General features: G+C 36.6%; 1 protein-coding gene across 3 annotated transcripts in view; it reads right to left on the bottom strand.

The window, feature by feature from the left end:
* Window positions 1-21,696, bottom strand: part of ERAP2 (endoplasmic reticulum aminopeptidase 2) — a 43,759-nt gene that overhangs the window by 12,456 nt on the left and 9,607 nt on the right. For all 3 annotated transcript variants that reach the window (XM_037530053.2, XM_037530052.2, XM_037530054.2), the window contains exons 4-13: window positions 20,759-20,893; window positions 18,808-18,928; window positions 15,435-15,589; window positions 11,924-12,037; window positions 10,394-10,525; window positions 10,022-10,153; window positions 6,991-7,059; window positions 5,925-6,100; window positions 3,748-3,827; window positions 2,549-2,732 (exon numbers count right to left, since the gene is read on the bottom strand). In XM_037530053.2, the coding sequence (XP_037385950.1) occupies window positions 2,549-2,732; window positions 3,748-3,827; window positions 5,925-6,100; window positions 6,991-7,059; window positions 10,022-10,153; window positions 10,394-10,525; window positions 11,924-12,037; window positions 15,435-15,589; window positions 18,808-18,928; window positions 20,759-20,893 (1,298 nt within the window). The remainder of the gene's footprint in view (window positions 1-2,548; window positions 2,733-3,747; window positions 3,828-5,924; window positions 6,101-6,990; window positions 7,060-10,021; window positions 10,154-10,393; window positions 10,526-11,923; window positions 12,038-15,434; window positions 15,590-18,807; window positions 18,929-20,758; window positions 20,894-21,696) is intronic.

Below are 21,696 nucleotides of genomic sequence, written 5' to 3'. Positions count from 1 at the left end.
CATCATTTCACTACCCTACACATTCACTAATAGCCTTTGGAATATTTCTGTTTTTTCCCCCCAACACTAACTTATTTTTTTTCCCACTGTAATTGCAAACATAATAATATACAAAGTCACATTCTGCTTTTTTGCAGCTTCTCACTATTTGAAATGCAGTTTTCTATGTTGTCTCATCTCCCTACTCAACATGAGATTTTTAAGACAATGTTTATTATGTAATACTAGTAACACTAACAGTTGAAATTTATTGACCAGGTACAATACTCAGTGGTTTATCCGCATTATCTTAGCAATCCTCAAAACAACCCTGTAATGATATATATTATCATTACTGGAATTTAAAAGAATAAAAAAAATAGGCTTAAAACAGTTAAGTAATTGAAGAGGTAATACTTGAATTCATCTGTTTTAAATGAAATTTTGTACCTTAGATTCATTAACTTGTGCAAAGTAAAGAAAAGATGGTTTTTCACTGTTGTATCAATAATCATAGGGCTTCTTTCATTTAATTATAGACTACCCATAAATTTATAAGCCAGAAATAGCAAAACAAAAACCAAAAACTTTCAACTATAGGTAGTCCCTACTTTTTAAAGGTTGAAATATATCACTTCACTTAATGAAAGACCTACATTAGTACCTTTTTAAGTAACTGAAAGAAAGTCAAGAGGATTTTTTTTTCCCCTCTTACAACAAAAGCCAAAAAGTGAAAAGTCTTCATTTGCCTTGTAGCAGTCACTATAGAGGCTGCATGTACCCAGCACAGTGAGAATGCCAAGCTCCTTCCCCAGAACTACTTTATACAGTTTGTGCATTTATCACTCTCGTTTTAACTGTATGTTAGTGTTATCTTAGATTGTGTGCTATTTAGTATGATTTGATATGCTATTTTAGGGGCTGGGAACTATAAAAAAAAATTCCAGATCCTCCCTGGTGGCCCAGACGTTAAAGTCTCAGAGCTATCAAGTTATCTCCAGTCACTGCGAAAGGAGCTCGATCCCCAGTCAGGGAGCAACCCACATGGCACAGCAGACCTCTCCTGAATGGCCCGTTGCTCCCCTCAGCAGTGTATTTCAGTAGATCTGCCTGTTCTGCTCCCCACTCTGTCTCTGGTGAATCCTTTCCCTGCCTCCCCAACCCCAAACCTATGGCCTACACCCCAGTTCTTGTATGCATAAATAAAAATTAACCAAAAAAAAGAGAAAAACTTTCTTGAAAAAAAATTCCATGTAAGTGAATAGCAACTGCTTTTTCACTTTGCACCAGTTCTACTTACAAACATTTTCACAGGGAACACCCTACTTTTGGATAGTGAGGGGAACCTGAAACTGATTGTTATTTGCTGAGTTGTCAGTATTCTTCATTCTTCCTAGTCTTATATTTTTAATCTACTTACTCTGTAATGTACTCAGAGTTTGTCATTTAAGCAGACAAACCTCCATCAACTAACAATAGCCTACTTCTCTAGTCTATCATGTACCACTCATGCATAGAAGAGTGTTATTCTTAATCCTGGTTTCTGATGTGCTTTGCCACCAAGATGTTCCTTAGACCTATGAGACTGAGGATTAAGATCTCAATCCTCTCCTTTTTCCTCTCCTTTTTCTAACAAGGAAATTTTGCATTACAGAGAAGCTTTGCCTGAGAGATGTCCTGCTAGTTACTTTCACTCATTAAATAAGCATCTGAAAGGAAATACATATCACAGTGAATAAAAATTAGTACATTACAATAATTCTCAGAATAGGAAATCTTACGATACATAATATTCTACCTTAACCCCAATTTCCTCCCCCACATTGGTAAGTTTGTGACCTGATTTATTCTGCATAATTTTCTGTTGATGATAAGTGAAAAAGAAAGGAAAATATTTGCCTCTCAGGAAAGGCCAAAGGAGAACAAATATAAGCAGCCAATTCCTCTTTCATTTCCTATCCATTTCCTATTGATTTCTCATGTAAACAAAATAATGAATGGGCTATGCACTAGGCTAATAACTCATTGAAAATGAAAAGGTTAAGATTGTATTTATACTTTTGGTTTGACAGATTACATAGATTTTTGGTAAAACAGCAAGCTACTAGTATAAACAAATTTTAAATTTGACATCAAAAGTTTTTTTTTTTAAATGGCTAGGGAGTTCATCCTAAGTAAGTGAAATGGGTCACTTTTGTGAACAATTTGGGATGCAGGTGCATGAGAGAGCAGGCCTGGCTTAAAGGGGACTCTGCTCACAGCACCCTTCAGTTTCCCTGTGGAAAAGAAGACTTACAATTTCCAAATCTTCTCATGTTTAAAGAGACCCCAGCAGTTAGAATGTTTATGTAAATTTTCTACCTTTTAAAAGGTTGGATTAAATTTTAAAACACTACATGGTCCAAAATACCTTATCAGTGTGTACACTTTGGCCTAGTGACCAGTATTTTACCTCCATTCAGATCCATATCATATGCATGACCAACCCAGAAGATTTGATTTTGAAATCCAGCATATCTTGTTATGGATTAGTCATTTCCTAATGAAATCAGATTAAATTTTGTATTACCTTACTAGCTGAAATGCATCATGAATCAGACCTACTCTGTCCTTCGGTCTGAAAAGTGTATGGTTCTGATTCAACTGTATAATGAGCTGGTCCCATCCATGACCCTCATAGTGAACAATGTAGTAGCCATTTGCATCCACATTGAATTTCACCCAACTGGTCTTTTCAGGTAAATCCAGAATATCTAAGAAGAGAAAGTCGACAGAGACATTTCATTATCAGCAGACAAACTAGGAACATCTACCAAACCTTTAGTTTCTAAACTATTACTGATAAATCAATAGGAAGACAAAGTTTTAGAAGAATCATGCTATTAATTTTAATAGTCCATTGGGTGGTTTCTTTGGAGAAAGATGGTTTTATTAAATGAATAAATAAACTTACAGGAAAGGATAGTTAAATTTGTTCTCAAAAACAGTGTATAGGTTCTAAGAGGTATGCATGTGTTCAGTAAGTCAGATGATGAGCATGACAGGAATTTGATCTGACTTACTGCAGCCTTAGCTCATGGTTTAGTTATTGGTTACAAAAATATGTATATGGAAATGACTCATTTATTCAGTCTTTATTTAGGTGAAATTAAAGACTATAGGGAGGACATGACATTCTGATGAAAACCCTCTCAAATTTTAGGGAAGTATTACATTATGCCTTTTCAATACAACAGACACTATACAAAGTGGTAAAAAAAATTATAATTATCATATTCTCTCAATAACACTATGAGATGTAGTCCCCAGTCAACATAAGAGAAGAAAATGGAAGTTCAGGAAGAATTCAGAAATTTTCTTTACATCCAATGGATGATAGAGTGAGGATTTGAATCAATTCCAATGTGCATGTTGTTTCACTATACTTTTTTTCCCTTGTGGTGTAAGAGCTGGATTGTAAGTATTAAAAGACATAAGAAGAAATAAGATAGTATGCCATCATTTCTTGATATAAGTACAAACCTATATCTAAATGCTAGAAGCACATAAATTCCCACTGAATGAAAAATCCAGGCTTTCTAGCTGTAGGATTCTTTTAGTAGTTGTGTATGGATAAATGAGAACTTACCAAATCTTTTACTCTTTTAATTATTAGAAGATTTTAATCTTTTATTATTAGACTGACTTACACTATCTTTCCTCCAAGTAGTCCAGAACATGTTTAATTTCAACATTGGAAAACACCTATTCGGCTAATTAGATCATTACCTGTCTTTGATTTAAGAACATGTCTGTGAATCTCATCAGAGGCACTGGTGGAGTAGGTCAATGGGATATGCCATAGATAACTGTGTTAGGAAGAACATTACAGATTAAATGAATAGTTATACGTCACAATGTCAGACATAGCCTTATAAATTTTATAGCTTAGACTAACAGATCCTTGAGTATGCAAAATTCTTCCATGATGATGATGAAGGTCCAGCAATATATATCTAGTTGAACTGTCACAATTACCTGGGCCATCTGATCTCCAAATCTCATACCACAACAAATTCTGTTTTCTTCTAAGTAAAATAAAAAACAAAACAAAACATATAATCTTCCTTTCACATTTCCAAAAACTGACAGCCTAATACTAATTCAAATAACTAAACCAAAGTGGTAGGAAAAGCTTAAGAGGTAAGGCTCTTACTTCAGTATAATTTCCCACTTACCCTTTTGTTCAGTAAAACAACACACATCCACCCCGCAACTGTGAGTGACTATGAGTAAGCAGTTAACAATACTACAGACTGAGATCTTCAGGTCGGCCAAATTCAGGGAACAGAAAAGCAGAATGGATTAGGTGAAACTGCCTCCATCTTTTTTCAATTGTCCTACTATGGTAAGCAGAAAATGGCCCTTTTATTCTAACTTTCTAGTAGCTTCTAAAATTCACTTCTATTACATCAGTCCATATTAGCTGTAATAAGCCTACACAGGTAAAATCATGTCCCTGATAACACGAACAGATATAAACCAGAAGGAAAAGTAATTGAGGAAGCACCCATTAATTCTCTGGAAAAATATAAATTAATGAAGTAAACAATGTACATGAACTCTCTATCATAAAGGGTCAGCAGAAATAATCTGCTAATCCACAGAGCTCAGATAATGAACAAAGCAATTGAAGTATTTATACAAAAAAGTAAAAATAGAAACATAGATATTGCTATAACATAATGGATTGAGATTCCTGCATGGAATCTTGACTCTAGAAGGAAAGGGATTTTTCCGGATAAACATACCTAGGAATAAAGACAGAGTCAGTAGCATTTCATGAGTTTGGACAGATATGAATCAGAGGGTAATAATTTTATAATAGCAATCAAAACAGATCAGAGCAGATAGAGGAGAAAGATCATTATGACACAAATTTGTTATTCTGGGCCATGCATACTAGTCAACTCTCTTGTGACATTTTGGTAAGTTTCAAAATGGTAAGTCCTGCTTTGCCAGTAATGAATCAAACATTAAATTTTCCAGGCTGAGTTGCCAAGTTACAAATAGTCTGAGTTCTCTGAGGTTCAAACTTCAAAAGGACCTACAGAAAAATAGAAGGGTGTGTGCATAGAAAATGGTGTAAGAGCTGCTGTTAGATTGGAAATAGGTACCTGGTGAAATAAATGGAAACACAGACCTTGAATTTGCTTTGTGCTTCTCAGAAAAATTCTAGAATTGTCATTAGACACTAGATCCTGTCTTTCTAAGGAAAAATAATCATAAGTACTAGCACAGATTTACTTGCATTATTACATTTTAAATAGCTTCATTTATCTTACTGATAGGACTAATAAAAGATGAGAGAAATATGAACAATGTAGTGTTTCTCGATTTCAGGAAAGCCTTTAACAAGTTTTCTCAGGATGGGTTGGTAAATAAGATGACAGTATGATTAATTGGATTTGTTTTCATTATTACCAAGAACATCATATGTTTGAAGACATTACATTTCTAGTCTACTACTGAATAACAAAAGGCAACAGGAGGTCTTTGCATCAAATTTATCACACAGGGAATATCTTTTCTCTTGTGATAAGATGTTTAGATGTCATAACACTTCCTAGATATGGACCTGTCACTTTTTAGAGCCAAGAAATGTCATATTGAAGAGTCAGGGTAAATTACAAAAGAAATGTAACCAATCACCCTCTGCATCAGCACCGGGGCTCAAAAGGCAGCAATAGAATTACTAAAACTAGGGCTGCTGAACAATGCAATCTGCACCTCCTGAAACTCTTCAAATCTGTTAAAGACTTAGCTTAGATCAAGATAGATGCAGACCTTGGAGTTCGATGTAGAAATGGTATCCCACCAAGTTGCCAGAGAAGCTAATAGAAAACTAGTTAAATAATGAGCAAATCGAGAGGAGGGAAACCAAATGAGAGAAGAAAATTGGTCACCTTTCCTGCAGGGCCCCCCATTCAGGGTCCTCTTTGAAAACCCCCTTCAGGAAGCGCTCCTGTTGTACTTGGAGGAAAGTGCCTTCTCGTTTAACCACCACCACGGGGATTCCTTTCTGGAGAGTCCAGGTAGTCATCATCTCTTTGACCTCCACATGTTCTCCTAAAAAACTGAGCTGAAATGACAAGTGACAGAAGAGAGAAATCAAAGAGCAGAAACTTTGACCTCCTTAGGCTTGGGGAGGAAGAAAGGAGAACTCAGGCTGACCCCAGGGCTGCTCTCTGCAAAGTACCTGAAGGAGGGTGTGAGAGCTTGAGTGTTAGCACATGGCAGGAACCATTAACCCAACAGGAAGAGCTTGACTAGAGGCTCCCTTCTGATCCTTAAAACAAAAGAAAAAAAAAACCTCTCCATTTAACAACTGTGGAATCCTGGGGACTGAGGAGGGAAATGTCTTTGGGGAAGCTTTACATATTTCAGCAGAGCAATATTATATCACTAGAGGTACAATGACTGGAAAATAAAACCTTTAGCTTCCTAACTTAGAGTTTGGATTTCTGGTCAGTGGGTGGTGCTGAATATTCCTCTAAAAGCCACAACTTATAACTCTTTTTCTTTAAATTTGTCTTTTTTTAAATGATTTTTTGTCCTTTTCCTAAAGTATTTCAATTATATCCCAGAGAGAAACAAAAAGACAAAGGCTTAAGAAAGCCATTCACTCTGTTTCCAAACCTAACAACATGTTTGGTTTGGCACTTTTCAAGCCTAGAGAATGCCAATGCAGCAGGAACCACTCAGAAGAATTTTGAGCTGAGATATTTTTAGCTGGCATTGGGCTGTGGGAAAGCTGAGTTATAGCAATAAAATTATAATAGTAACAACATCATCCACTGAATGGCCCTAACCTTCCTTCTCTAGGCAGCTCTGTTTCAAGGAAAGTTGTGGAGTCCCTCTTCCTCTCCAGTTATTTAAAGGGACAGCTGAGCTTCTTTACATGCCACACTTACATGGGATCTGGTGACATGCCCGGGTTCCTCTACTCTGTAAGTCCCTTTGGATACTTACTGTGTTGCTTGTTGTCTTGGAATCAGAATAACAAAATCCACCAGATGTCAAATCGCCTTCTAAACAACTCTATAAAAACAAGAGTAAAAAGAGCACTGTCATTAGGCACTGACAGTTGGCTGAATATGAATATTAGACTTAAGTGCAGCCATTTATTAGCATAACTATATGAAAATTTAATTCATCTAGATATGGAAACAAGCTTAGCAATTTGAGAAAATAAAAGGCATCTTCCCAGTGAGCCTAGAAAATAACCCAAATTTACTCTTCTTGTTTTATATATATGAGTAGCTTTGGGGGTACTTCCTAGGGTCACTGTGAAGAGGCCTTTTCATTTTCATGAATTCTCTGATCATGACAAGATTGGGATGAATTAACTTTTCATCTAAAAATATTTACACTTCTGGGCCTCCTCACTGGTGCAGTGGGTTCAGCGCCACACTGTGGAGCTGTCCGCAGCCTCTGCAGTGCTGGTTCAATCCCGGCCACTGGCGAAAATCCCACATGGTGCAGCAGACCTCTCCTGTCTCGCCCGCTGCTCCCCTCAGCAATGTATTTCTGTCAGTCTGCCTGTTCTGTTCCCTGAATCCTCTCACCCTCCTGAGCCTCTGGCCTGTACCCTAGCTCTTGTATAAAAATAAATAAAATCTTTAAAAAATAATAAAAATAAAATAAAATAAAAATATTTACACTTCCTAAAGAAATGGAATTACTGTCTTAGGGATGATTTACTTTGTTGAATTTTCCTTTTATTTCTTCATTTTCCCCTAGAAAAGATCCTACTCTGTTTTTTCATTGCTCATGTTACTTATGCCCCTTATTAGCACGTAGACAACTCAGTCTCCTACTAACCTTCCCCAGCACGTCACAAATTCCTTGGCAATGGGGGCAACACCTCACTTGGGTATTCTCAATGACTACCACAGTAGTATATAGCAAGTGAATAATATATCTTGAAATGAATGGAATTGAAATGTGACCTAAGTTAATCCACAAATTGGCAACTGACCTTTGAATAACCAGGTGCTTGTGCTCTAACTATAAATGAAAAATATGACATATATACTCACTAAGGCTCCCTAAGTGCTGTTAAATGATATTGTAAAAAATAACAAATAATTCTTCTGATTCTCAAGTTGCTATTGACATGACTGAAAATTAATGATATGTAATGGTGAGTAAGATATCTTCAAGAATTTATCACTTTTATACCACAGTTTCATTTGGCATCAGGGATCAATAATACTTTAGGACTATAGGAGAGGGTTAGACAGGAGACTTTCCTGATAAATAGGAGAAGCTGTGATGCAACTGAAGCAATGAATACTGGACTTAAAATCAGAATACAGGTTTTAACTAATGACTCCACACTCATTTAGTATGTGACCTTGGGCAAATTTTTCCCTCAGTATTAGTTTTCCCATTTGTAAAAAAAAAAATGGTATAAGACTGGATGGTCTCACTCATAGCAGGAATTTAGAAAACCTAAATAAGGGATCAGGAAAAAGACTAATTATAATAAAGTAAAAATCAAAATCAACAAGCAACTATAGGGCCTCCCCGGTGGCGCAGCGGTTGAGCGCTGGGTTGCGAAGCTGCCCGCAGCCTCTGCAGCGCCAGTTCGATCCCCGGCTGCTCCTGACCACCAGAGGAGGGTCCTACATGGCGTGCAGACCTCTCCTGCCGCCCGCTGCTCCCCTCAGCAGTGTACTTCGGTCCTTCTGCCTGCTCTGCTCCCCACTCTGGCTCTGGTGAATTCTCTCACCCTCCTGCGCTTCTGACTGTACCCAGTGCTTGTATAAATAAATAAATAAATCTTTAAAAAAAAAAAAAAACAAGCAACTATAAGCCAGAGACACACTACGGGGGTCAGGGGAGGAGGGATTAGGGTCAAAATAAGGGGGGTGGAAATTGTATGGGGAATATAACCAAGATGAAAATGCATACATTGTGCAAAAATGAAAAATGATGTAAAAAATATAATAAAAAAATTTAAAAATGGTATAATAATGCCTATTATATGGTTATAAACATGATATGATAAAGATTAACATAGGGGCATTCACAGTTGGCCTTAAAGAATCCTATAGTCCCTGCTCAGAACAGAAGAGGTCTTGTGAGCTTCTGCGAAACCACACCAGTGCCTACCCATACTGGTGAAAGCCTGGACCCACATCAGGGAGGGGTGCCAGAAGGGCCAGAGACCTAGTAACCTTCCACAAGACCCTGCCAGCATTCACCCGGACTGGAAGATACTTCCTGACTTTCTATGAGACCCCATGAGTGCCCACTCAAACTGGTGAAACCCTGTACCCATGCTGCAGAGGGTGCCAGAGCAATCAGAGGCCTCATGAGACACACTGGTCCCTACCCAAGCCAGCAGAGACATTGAGGACTTCTCTGGGACCCCACAAGTGTTACCCCAGACCTACAAAGGCCTTGTTATCTCCCACGAGAATCCCGCCAGCAACCACACAGACTGGTAAAGTCTGAAGCAGTCTGTAAGGAGGAGGTAAAATAGCTAGATCTGGAAAGACAGATAAATTGAATTGCTGCAATGGAGAAAGAGTGTTTCAGGTAACAAAGGCTCTAGAAACAAATGTATGATAAAATAGGGATTGAGCAGGATTTCTTTCTATGGGGAACAAGATGTGTTTCCCTCAGCAGAGAATAGTATTGGAAAATTGAGCCAGTAGAATTCAACCTTAAAATTTAGGCAGAGACGATTACATAAGAATTAAAAATTAAAGATTTTGGTAAAAGAGCAGATAAAAGTATTGAATTAACTATGAAAGGGGAGCCAAAGAAAAGGAGACCAAATGTTCACCTCCCGTGGCTAACTCAGGGTCGCATCCTGGTTTAGTGTGGTGCCAGGGGACAAAGAAAAGAGCTGTTTTCTAGGGACCCTGGCAATGTGGCAAGAGGAATAAGTGTTGGTTGACTGACTATGTGAGTATTCATAAATGTTCATAACTGGTCTGTGACATTTTAGGCTTAACAATAGTCTACTATAACCCAGTTTATGACTTACTTTTGATAGACTGCTCCACAAATCATTGTTCTTAGCATTTCTATAGCTGAACTTCTTTAAGTAGTGAATAATTCCTCTCTGAAATTTCTCCCCAGTCAGAAAATCCTTGAGCATATTCAAAATACAAGCTCCCTATAAAACAAAAATACACATACACACACACAAGAAGATAAGGAAAATATAGCATGATGTGATTTTAAAGAAAGCTTAAATTTTATAGAACATGTGTAATGTGTGGAAAATGATCAGCAAGTAAAACAATAAAGGAAATATGTAGCAGTAAACTGGAAACAACTTCTTAAACTGTTGACTTTACAGGTCTCAGTTTATTTTTACTGAAGTAGAGCTTCCTTTAGTTATAGCATTCACTACCTTGTTATAGGAAACAGCATCAAACATTTCATGTATTTGAGTAGGAGTTTCTGCTTGATTGGAGACAGGACGGGATGAATTTAATGAATCTCTGCTAATTACTTCAAAACACACATCCAAAAAATAGTCATCCTAAATAGGAGAGAAAATTTTTTCAATTCCATTTGACACCCTCAAAACCATAGAAATCATGCTGACTTAGAAAGATATTCTTAGAAGTAAATATTCAATCAATATTCTTGCACAATATTTCTTTCCCTTTATATATTTCCCTTTCACCAATTCTCTACTTCATAAAGATTTGAATCCAACATTCACTATGATATTGGATGAATATTTGCCATGTACCAAGCCCGTTACAGAAATAAACTTTTAATGGCTCCCATCTACTGAACAATTGCTGTGTGTCTTACAACCATCATCACCAATCCTTCGACACCATTCAAGGAGGTGCATTATATGCATTTTACAAGTGAGAATATGTGAAACTGTAAATAAACATGGATTCAGCACGTAGCAAATAAGAAGATACTGACTTTGAGTCCATGTCTGTTTATACTGTATTCGATACATGTTCACCCCAAAGACCTAATTAACCTTTGTTAACTGCCTTAATGTGTGATGTTCAGACCTCGTTATGCTTATTAGAAAAGACAAGTTTGAAGAAATCTTTTACACATTTTGGGGATATAAACAAGCCCTCTGGAAATGCTAAAGGAGTAAACTTGAAATCACGCTCAGTGGAAGTTAAATGCCAAGAACTGAGCATGGATCTATAGTCATGAGCATTTACCTTGTCTGATGCCATGCAGGCATATTATAGATGCATATAACGAGGTATGTAGATGGTGATATTCTTTTCTTTCACCTCATATACGCAGCTATATATTTGTGCTATTTGAACTTTCTGTCCACCAGTTTTTGGATAAAGAACTTATGCTTACTGCTCTTTAAAAGACCCAATGTCTCCTTCAAGTCTATTATCTGTGTTGTGGACTAAATTATGTTCCCACACCTCAAATTCACACTTGAATCTGAGGTACCCAGCTCACAGTACCACAGAATGGGACTGTTTTTGGAGACAGGCCCTGTAAAGAGGGATTGCATTAAAATGAATGCATTTGGGTTGGCCCTAATCCAACCTGACTTATTAGAAGAGGAAATCTGGACCTTTAGGGAGACACCAGGGTTTGTGGGTACAAAGACCATGTGAGGACACAGCCGCCATCTGTTAGCTAAGGAGTAAAACCTCAGGAGAAACCAAACCTACCTACATCTTGATCTTGGACTTCTCACCTTCAGAACTATGAGAAAATAAATTTCCATTGTTTGGGCCACCAAATCTTTGGTGCTTTGTCAGGGCAGCCCTGACAAACCATTATAAGTATGTATCTTACAAATCGAACAAAACACCACAGGTTCAAAGACACAATAGTATATTGCTTTTCCTCTAACATTTACTGAAAATTGTAATAGGAAATTGATGATTCCTTAGGACTTATGGTATGACGTATAAAATTGTAAACTTACAAGCTGTAGCTCTGGATATGTAGCACTAACAGAGACAAGTTCCATGTAGTTTGCAAAACCCTCGTTGAGCCAAAGATCATTCCACCATTCCATTGTAACCAGATTGCCAAACCACTAGAAGGTAAAAACTCAAAGTTATTACAAGTTAAATATATATATATATATATTTAATATAATGGGTATTAACACTTTTTGTCTCAATAATTAAGGCATCTACTGTATCTTTGCTGTTGACTTCTTTTGGCAAAAATTCTTTTTTTAAAAGATTTATTTTATTTACACATAAAGAACTAGGGTGTAGGCCAGAGGTGTGGTGGGTGATGGTGAGAGGATTCTCCAGAGACAGAGAAGGGAGCAGAACAGGCATATTGACTGAAATATACTGCTGAGGGGAGCAGCAGGTAAGACAGGAGAGGTCTGCAGCACATGTGGGTTAGCTTCCTGGCCAGGATTGAACTCGTGCTGCAGTGGCTGCTGATAATTTCGTATGTTGAGAGACTTAACCCCTTATATCACCAGGGAGGCCCCCTTTCTGCAAAAATTCTTAAAATGATTCCCCTGTCTTCTCTTCTAGCCACTTTTGCTTGCTTCACTTTTCTTTCTTTTGTATCCTTATTGCTCCCAATATTACAATTTCATCTTTCCTCCCAGTGTTTCCTAGTTATTAGATTTAATATTAAGGAAGAAATGAAATATTTTTGGAGTGTTCTCTATTTCTTATACATTAAACACAATTCAGATAATCTCACTTTATCCTTGATTTTTGGATTTAAGGAGAATATGAACCAAAATACACTGTTGGGTAAGTCAACTTTTTATATTGAGTAGCAGGTATATTTAAGAGAATCATAAGAATTCATTTAAGACACACTTAGGACATATTATTGTGTTACATATTATTACTGATGGCAAACAGTGTTAACCTTTTCCTAACTTACTTTCAGGATTGAATTTGGCCACTACAGAGAATTAAGTGCTGACATTTAAAATATGATAAATAAAATTTAAAGTATGCATAAAGATAATCTAAACAGAAATTTACCCATGACCTATATTTGATTTGTAATACAAATGAAATATTAAGATATTTTCATGTAGTTTTTATATTTTATTTGTATACTCAGTTTATGTATCCAATATTGTGCATTTAGTTCATCTATTTTAGGATTGCAATTGCCAGGACAGAAAACTTGAAACAGTAAGATTCTAAGATCCAGAAGAGCCTCGCTACACTTAGAGGGCAGAAAACACTAGATATGTCATTTCTAGAAGTTGGTTAAGCACTATTCCTTTTCTGGCAACCCTTAGCTCATTGCACAAGTAGGTGCCAATCTTCTCAAGGGCATCTGTGAGAAGGGACAAATGTTTCCTCGATTTGAGAATCAATGAGTATGAGAAGCATAGGCTGAGATGATTCTACTCACTTTAGTAAGACTGATTTTTTCATTCATTCATTAAATATCTATTGAGAACATACAATGATCCTGGTACCATACTATATATCAGAAATACAAAGATGTATATAATTCAGTCATTGCCTCAATACAAATGATGGCGGTAAACCAATAGACAAATACATGCAATAAGCACTACTGACACTGTGATCATTGCCTGTACAAAGGGGATTCCAGGAGTAAAGAATCAGCTCGATGGCATAGTGTATAGGAAAATCAGAAAATTATTATTTCCCTGAGCCTTGCAAGTCCTCCAGGAATGTTGGAAGTGGGGTGTGCTCTATGCAGATCTGATAGCTAAAACAAAGACACAAAGGAGAGGCCTTTCTGGTGGCTTAGGAGGTTGTCTCAGTGCTATCACACTGTCACTGTGCTGTGCCTTGAGTTCGATCCCCAGCCAGGGAGTCAACCCACGTCTCCCCTCAGCAGTGTATTTCAGTGGATCCACCTGTTCTGCTCCCTATTCTGTCTCTGGTGGCTCTGCTCATATTCCCCACACCCCGAACCGAACCTCTGGTCTACATGCCAATTGTTCTATGCATAAACAAACAAACAAACAAACAAACAAATAAATAAATAAATCCTTAAAAAGAAAAAGACACAAAGGATGGCACAATCTAGCATGTTCAGTAAGTGGCAGGCAGGCCAGCATGACTAAAGCTTAGGGTGTTAGTAAGAGATGAGGCAGGAGCAGTGGAGAAGGGCCGGGTCATGGGGGACTTGTATGCCAACCTATGAATCCTGATGTTCACCAAGTTGACCTTGGACATCTTTACTAGTGTTTTACACAGAGGAGTGTCATAGTTATATGGAGACCAGTGGTATGCCAAAATAGTCAGAGCAAAAATTTCGAAGTTGCTGGCTACTTCAGTCCTAGACTTTGAAATATTCATGAAAGAGAAGCTGTTAATGGAAGACCCAGAGGGAGCATGGATTGTCAGAGTCACATCTCTCCTATCATTTCCATACAAACATTGGGTAGCAAGATTATGAATCCCCAGACTCTCTTAAGAGTTTTAGAGTCCCCAGTGACTAATGATCAATCCTCCTAAAATGGGCCAGCAGGGAGATTCTAAACCAAAGGAAGCTGCTCAATGTTCTCAAAGTATAGTTCTAAGTATGGCTCCAATGTAATTGGGTGCTTAGGTAGGTGCTTTTTTTTTTTTAAAGAGGAACTAATTAATATAGCAATGATAATGTTGAAAGTTAAAAAAATAAGAGTTTTTACTATTTTCTACAATGGAATATTTTCCTACATGGTGAAGGAGAATTTCCAGTGCTTTTAATAATTCAGAACATTACTGGGAATTTTCAGAAATGAAGTAGAGAGGAAATAGACTCTGATATCCATAGAGCTAGTTTTACAATTTCCTATTTGTATGTAATACAGTGCGGAGGGGTCTTGGAAATCTTCTGCAGAAATGGTAACAGCAGTGGTGTGTCATCATTAATAACTAACATTTTTTGAGTGCCTACTATATGACAGGCACAAACACTTCTTTCTGATCCTCACAACATTTTTAGAAGCAGGAACTATTGTTAATGTAATTTTACAGACGAGGACATTGAGGTTTAGAGAGATTATGTTTGCCCAGTCAGCAGCCAACGACTACTGGGTCTTGAAGCACTTCATTATGGCCATTTACTCACTCTTCCTAACTGAAGGGAGATTAATTTTTCCCTGGACTTCTAGCCCTAGGAAGTGAAAGGAGAAATATTTTTAATAGATATTTCTATTTGAGTTTCCAAAGCTGAACTTACATATCTGCAGAGTTATAGTCCACCCTTCTTTCCAAGAGGTATTTGAAGGTTTTGCTTTAAAGAGTTTTAAAGGATATAGTGGCCACTTCTACTGTGATAAAATTCTCTTCTGATAAAATGTCATATAGTCTAGAAATTGAGCCCTCTGTTACTTCACATATATATTTGGTATGCTAATCCCTAAGATTCCCTCTAGAAGTGAGATGACACGACCACACATTGTTTTGTGAAGGTCAGTGATACCAGACAATGGTCTCTTGGAATGATATTAAGAGAATGCCGTAGATGTCAGTTACCTGGTGTGCTAGTTCATGGGCTATGACTCTGGTGACCCACAGTTTATCAGAAGCAGAAGAGGTTTTGGGATCAAAGAGCAGTGATGTCTCTCGATATGTGATGAGCCCCCAATTTTCCATGGCTCCGGATCCAAAGTCAGGAATGGCAATTAGATCTAAAAAAAAAGGAACAATGACACTTGATTATGTGGCATCCATGCCAGGAGTGGGCCTTGCTTCCTCCTCAAATATCTTTCAATATACAAAAGCAGACTTTCCAAAAACACCAAGAATCTCTTAACATTGGCATGTTATTTTGAGGCTGCACTGAAAATAAACAGTACCCATTACCAAGGAGAATAAACTCTGTAAATATAGTTTTGGTTGTAGCTGAAGTAACCTATAGACATTCAATCTTTTTTTTTAAGATTTATTTATGCATAGAATAGCTGGAGTGTAGGCCAGAGGTGCAAGGGTGGGGGTGAGAGGATTCACCAGAGACAGGGTGGGGAGCAGAACAGGCAGATCTACTAAAATACACTGCTGAGGGAGCAGTGGGTGAGACAGGAGAGGTCTGCTGCACCATATGTGGGTTAACTCCCTGGTTGGGGATTAAACTCAGGCTGTATAGGTAATAGCACTGAGACTAACCCCTAGGCCACCAGGGAGACCCCAATCATTTTTTTTCCAAAAGTACTGAACTCTGAAAATAGCCTGGGTGTATCACTGCTAAGAAAATAATTTATTCTAAAATAGTCATATTGTATTTTATATCAGTACTGCTAAAAACTTTAAAGATAGAAGGTATCAAATAATTTATAAAATGTTTGATATTCATCATAAGATTATGAACTAATTTCTACAAAAAAGAAAGACAAAGGATTTTCATATTTTTAAAAGATGACTTTTAGAGAGACATTAACCAAAACAAAGGGACACCCTACTGATTGGGAGAAAATTTTTTCACTCCACACATCTGATAAGGGATTGATCACAAAGATATTAAAAAACTCATATGGCTATCAATAAAAACAAAATAAACATTTCAGTCAAAAAATGGGCAGAAGAACTCAAAAGACACTTCTCCAAAGAGGAAATGCAAATGTCCAATAGACATATGAAAAAATGTTTAACATCCCTCATAATCAGGGAAATGCAAATCAAAACCATAATGAGATACCACCTTACACCAGTAAGAAGGGCACATACTAAAAAAACTAGCAACAACAAATGTTGGTGAGGATGTGGTAAAAAAGGAACCCTCCTGCACTGCTGGTGGGAGTGCAAACCGGTCCAGCCACTGTGGAAAGCTCTGTGGAGGTTCCTCAAACTACTAAAAATGGAACACCCATATGACCCAGCAATTCCACTCATAGGGATCTATCCAAAGGGCACAAAAACATTAATTCAAAAGGATACCTGCACCCCTATGTTTATTACAGCACTATTTATAATAGGTAAGACTTGGAAACAACACAAATGTCCAAAAATAGATGACTGGATCAAGAAGATGGTATATATACACACAACAGAATACTATTCAGCAATCAAAAAGGTAAACTAATGCCATTCACAGCAACATGGATGGAGCTAGAAGGGATTATGCTCCATGAAAACATCAGAAGCAAAAAGAAAAATATTGGATGGTTTCACTTATAGGAGGAATATAGGGGGAAAATAAGGGATCAGGGATTAAAAATAACAGTTAAAAAACACACACACACACACACAAAAAGATACCTTTGAGGAGGAATCTCCAAAAATATTTGAATTAATTTTTAATTCAATTAATTGATATTGACTCAATTAATGAATATTTGAATTAATATTTCAAGCATATGTGACCTGTTTTATGAACAGGTGTCCTAGGACAGTATAGGGGGAAAGCCATGGGCATTAATGCTTTCTGGCTTCAATTTTCTTTTCAATATTGATCTTTCCTTTACTTCTTAACAAAGTCTGGGGAGGGGGAAGTAAGATTTAATCACCTTTGAGCAACTCAGGTATAAGGTTTATTTACATTGTATCTCTGTGTGTAAGTATAACTTTTTGCAAAGACTTCATATAGGTTAGAAATTTTATGGCTAATATTTAATATTGGAATTCATTTTTCTTATTCTGCAAGGTCATTGTGTAAGAAGTACTATTTGGCTAAAAAGGAAGGTAAGTTTTTCCAAGTTTGTAATGAAACAATGCATTTGGTTTGTAATCACTTTTCCTGGAATTAATACTGGTTAAGTCCAGTGTATAAAGTCAATTATTTATAACATGGTCAAAAAATAAATTAGCAATATTAAAGATTAGTATTCATTAACACTTCAAATGTGGGAATGACTCCTTTCTAAATTGCATTGATAATTTTATACTAGAGGTCCCTACCACTAGAGGTGCTTGTTTTTATTCTATTTTTTTCCTTAAGTTAGTTTTTCTCTTCTTAGTTTTCAAATACATTTCATATGATCTTCAAGGTTGCATTTTTTTCATGCGCAATATAGCATAGTTGATAGCTGTTGATTGATTTTTTCCTTGACTTTTGACATACAGGAAAGCAGCAGATTATGGGTAAACTGAATTAAGTAAATCTGTACTAAGGGGTTTATAGAACCTACACTATAATAATATGGTGAGACTCAGGAACTGTAGGAATAAGTCCCTTGGGGATGTCTTTTAATGGTCCTTTTTAACTTTTCTAAGAAAAGCTGTATGGAAGTTGGGAGGAAAGGAGAGGAATTATATGATAAGGAGTATGTCCTAAAGTCCAAAGGAGAAAAAAAGGTTTTTGATTGTCAGAAACTCTAAAAACTAATCTACATAAATTATAAAACTTGTCATGCTTTTTATATGTTCTGCAACATTCTAAAAATCACAACTTTTATTTTTTGAGAGATAAAATTGAAACCAAAATAGGCTATTTGTATCTCCTCTTATAAAGATCTACCACTACCATATTCATGTTATCTGTTTTCTACAAAAATACTTAGAGTCTTATATTCCCTGGCTTAATTTCCAATCTCAATGCATTCTTAATAACATATAAAGGAATAATTTTCTGCAGTTTATATAATCCTTTTTTATATATACTTATATGAAAGATTGCTGGTCTATACGAATATGGTATAGAAAAAATATGGGCTCCAGAAAACACATCCAATTAAACCTAGTAGGCAATGCTGCTATTTTAATATCAATCTGATAAAATAATAGAAAAAAACAATTTCACTATTCAGTTTTCATATAAATACTTTATTTTCTGCACTTAAAACCACTCTGAACTATAAATGATTGTGTCCTGGGCTTACCTTTCAATCTTCATTTAAATCACATATAGAGAGGGAAGAAAGCAAAGCAAGTCTAGAAGTAAAAATAAAGGAAATGATGTGGAATTTGAACCTACCTAGCTTGGGGAGCGCATAGTTGATATCAAAGTAATTTTCATAAAAGTCAAGTAGCTTCAGTGATGCTTCCAAAGCGTAGTGCGTTTGATCCCATTTGTCTGGGGATGCATAGATGGACACCTGAGAAATATTGATCAGAAATAGTCTTAGGTGAGAACTCTGTGACAGCATAATTCTATTTCTAACAACCCTCATCCAAGAAAGGCAGGTGGCACTTTTCAAGAAATTATTAGATACCATTAAGCATAAGTAAAGTATGAAATCATACATGAGTTTGGAAAATTACAACTGGCCCACCACCTTTTATTAGAATCTATTGCCTTGGTGCTGATTGATAAATTTCCAGTTATATGAATTCATTATACCAGGCGTGCCCTTGAACCCATCACTGATATATCCTAATACTTAAGAACTAGCTTTCCAAAAGCATGACCACCAACACAAATTCAAATACAATGTAGGTCCATGCTGTGGGGAACCTTTAAGAATTTACTGAATTACACAGTGACCCTCTCCCACCGCAAGTAACTAGCCACAATGTGGGGAAAAAAATGATAAGCTGCCAAATTTCTTGGTTCAAGTATTTTCATTTCATGACCCATTTTCATGCTCTGAATTAGCCAAAGAGCCATAGAACATGTAAAATGAGAATATATATTTCAATGGTTTATCAGGTACTGTGCTAAATGCTTACATGTAAAGTCTAATTTAATCCTCTCACCAGCCCTATGAAGTAGGTGTTACCATCTTCATTTTAGAGTTGAAACAATGGAAACACAAGGAGATTAGGTAACTTCCTCTAAATCACTCATGTATAGTTATAGACCTTATCTATGCACATATATAGCTAAGTGCAGGAGTGCCTCAATATTTATGGAGTGCCAAGCTCATTATATATATGCAAAGCTCCTAATACATTTATTATGCAAAGCTCATAATACATATGTGTGTGTATATACACACACACACACACATATATATATATATCTGCATATCCACAGGAATATGTCAATTCTCTGTAGCCTAAAATGCCAACAGCTATTTTAGAATTATTTTTATAAGCATTATTTTATAGTTCTTTGAATATGATTTTATATTTACTGTTTGGTTCCTCGGGAGAAGGAATTCTTTTTTATTTTCAGTGTTTCTACTGACATTTAAAAATTTATAATTATTGAGTGCCGTTTGCAAACATTGAAAATTCTAAAAATTATGACAATCTCCTGTCATTGAGGAAAAACTTATAGAGAACAAATTAGAAAAAATAAGATTGTTTTAAATAAGATGCTGATTAAAAAATTCTTATGGTACTTCCATGTAATATAGTATCATGCAATTATAATATTCTAAAAATAGTGGCATAATTTAATGAAAATTGAGCAAAACAATATATACATTTAGTATATATTGTTACTGTTACTGTATATAGCCTCTTATATTGAAACATAGAAGATAGGTGGAAGGTTTACACTAATATCAGAAGCTATATTTTGGTGATGGTGATTATTTTATTTTTTGCCTATCTCTATTTTGTAAAATAAGCATGATGCTCTTATAGTAAGCGAAAAAGCTTGAAGAAAATAGAGGAGTCCACTGTCCTTTTCTGCACTTTTTTTTTAACCATTGTTTTATTTATGCATACAAGAGCTGGGGTACAGGCCAGAGTTGTGGAGGGTGAGAGGACTCACCAGAGACAGAGTGGGGAACAGAACAGGCAGACTGACCGAAGTACATTGCTGAGGTGAGCAGTGGGCGTGTCAGTAGAGGTATATTGACCATATATTATATGAAAATTACAGGAGAGATCTGCTGTGCCACGTGGGAGGCTCCCTGACTAGGGATCGATCTCGTGCTGCAATGGCTGTAGATAGCTTCATAGGTTGCATCTTAACCATTTGCGCCATGAGGGAGGCCTTTTTGCACGTGTTTGAAATTAGAACTCAGTCTCACCTTAACCCCTGAAGAGCTTGTGCCACTCACAGAGTTGAAATCACAAACTATGTAGGCTACAAGGTATGTACTCATTTTTACAGTAGTTTCAAAATGATCTTCCAAGAGGCCTCCTTCAAGTTCAATTGTCTTAACCTATATACAAGAAGGGAAAGAACAGAATTTAAAAACTGGAATATTTCACAACTATACCGATGACTTAAGACAGATAAATTAGAGGAAAATCTGGCACTCCCAGGAGACTGGATGCTCTAATAAGAGATTAATGGCTTCTCACACATTGCAGCCTTCCCTCCTTACTTTGTCCCTGAACTTCCTTAAAAACACAATGCAGTGCTTTGGGATCCCAAAATGATAAATCTTATTTTGTCACTTTAAAGCATAAAAACATTTTGGATGCTTCTTCTTTCTAGGAATGTAATTATTATTAACACTGGCATAAATTCAATTTCCATGCTTCTAAGTAAAAGTTCAGGAGAACGGTCCCTTTCCCTTTGTTATACAATAAGCAGTGATCTCTGTTGCAGAAGGAAACAAGAAACAACCCAGGGCTAGATACTTTGCATTATATTTAATCCTCTTATTATTTGTGTATGAGGTAGGTGTTATTTCACAGGTGAGGAACAGTTTCAGTAATGCTAACTCAATTGCCCCAAGTCACACGGCTAGTTCCATGGCAGAACCAAGACAGGATGTGAGCGTGTGACTGCAAAGGCATTGCTCATTCTTCACTCGCTGTGTGACTGCTTGAGTCATAGTCTTATTTTATCTTTGCTTCATTGATTCAGCAATGAGAGCGGTCAGGCCAAGGAGGTCATTAGTAATTTAAGCTTCTCCTATCTACTGAGGAAGCAAAAGGCTTTAAACCTACAGACTAGTCAGTTATAGCCATCAAATTCACTGTGTCATCACTAAGTTGTACCTTTATTTACTCTGGA

The sequence above is a fragment of the Talpa occidentalis genome, unplaced genomic scaffold (assembly GCF_014898055.3).
Source record: "Talpa occidentalis isolate TD23 unplaced genomic scaffold, MPIMG_talOcc4v2.1 talOcc4.6, whole genome shotgun sequence".
NCBI classification, from domain to species: domain Eukaryota; kingdom Metazoa; phylum Chordata; class Mammalia; order Eulipotyphla; family Talpidae; genus Talpa; species Talpa occidentalis.
This window is presented reverse-complemented; position numbering and strand designations above follow the sequence as displayed.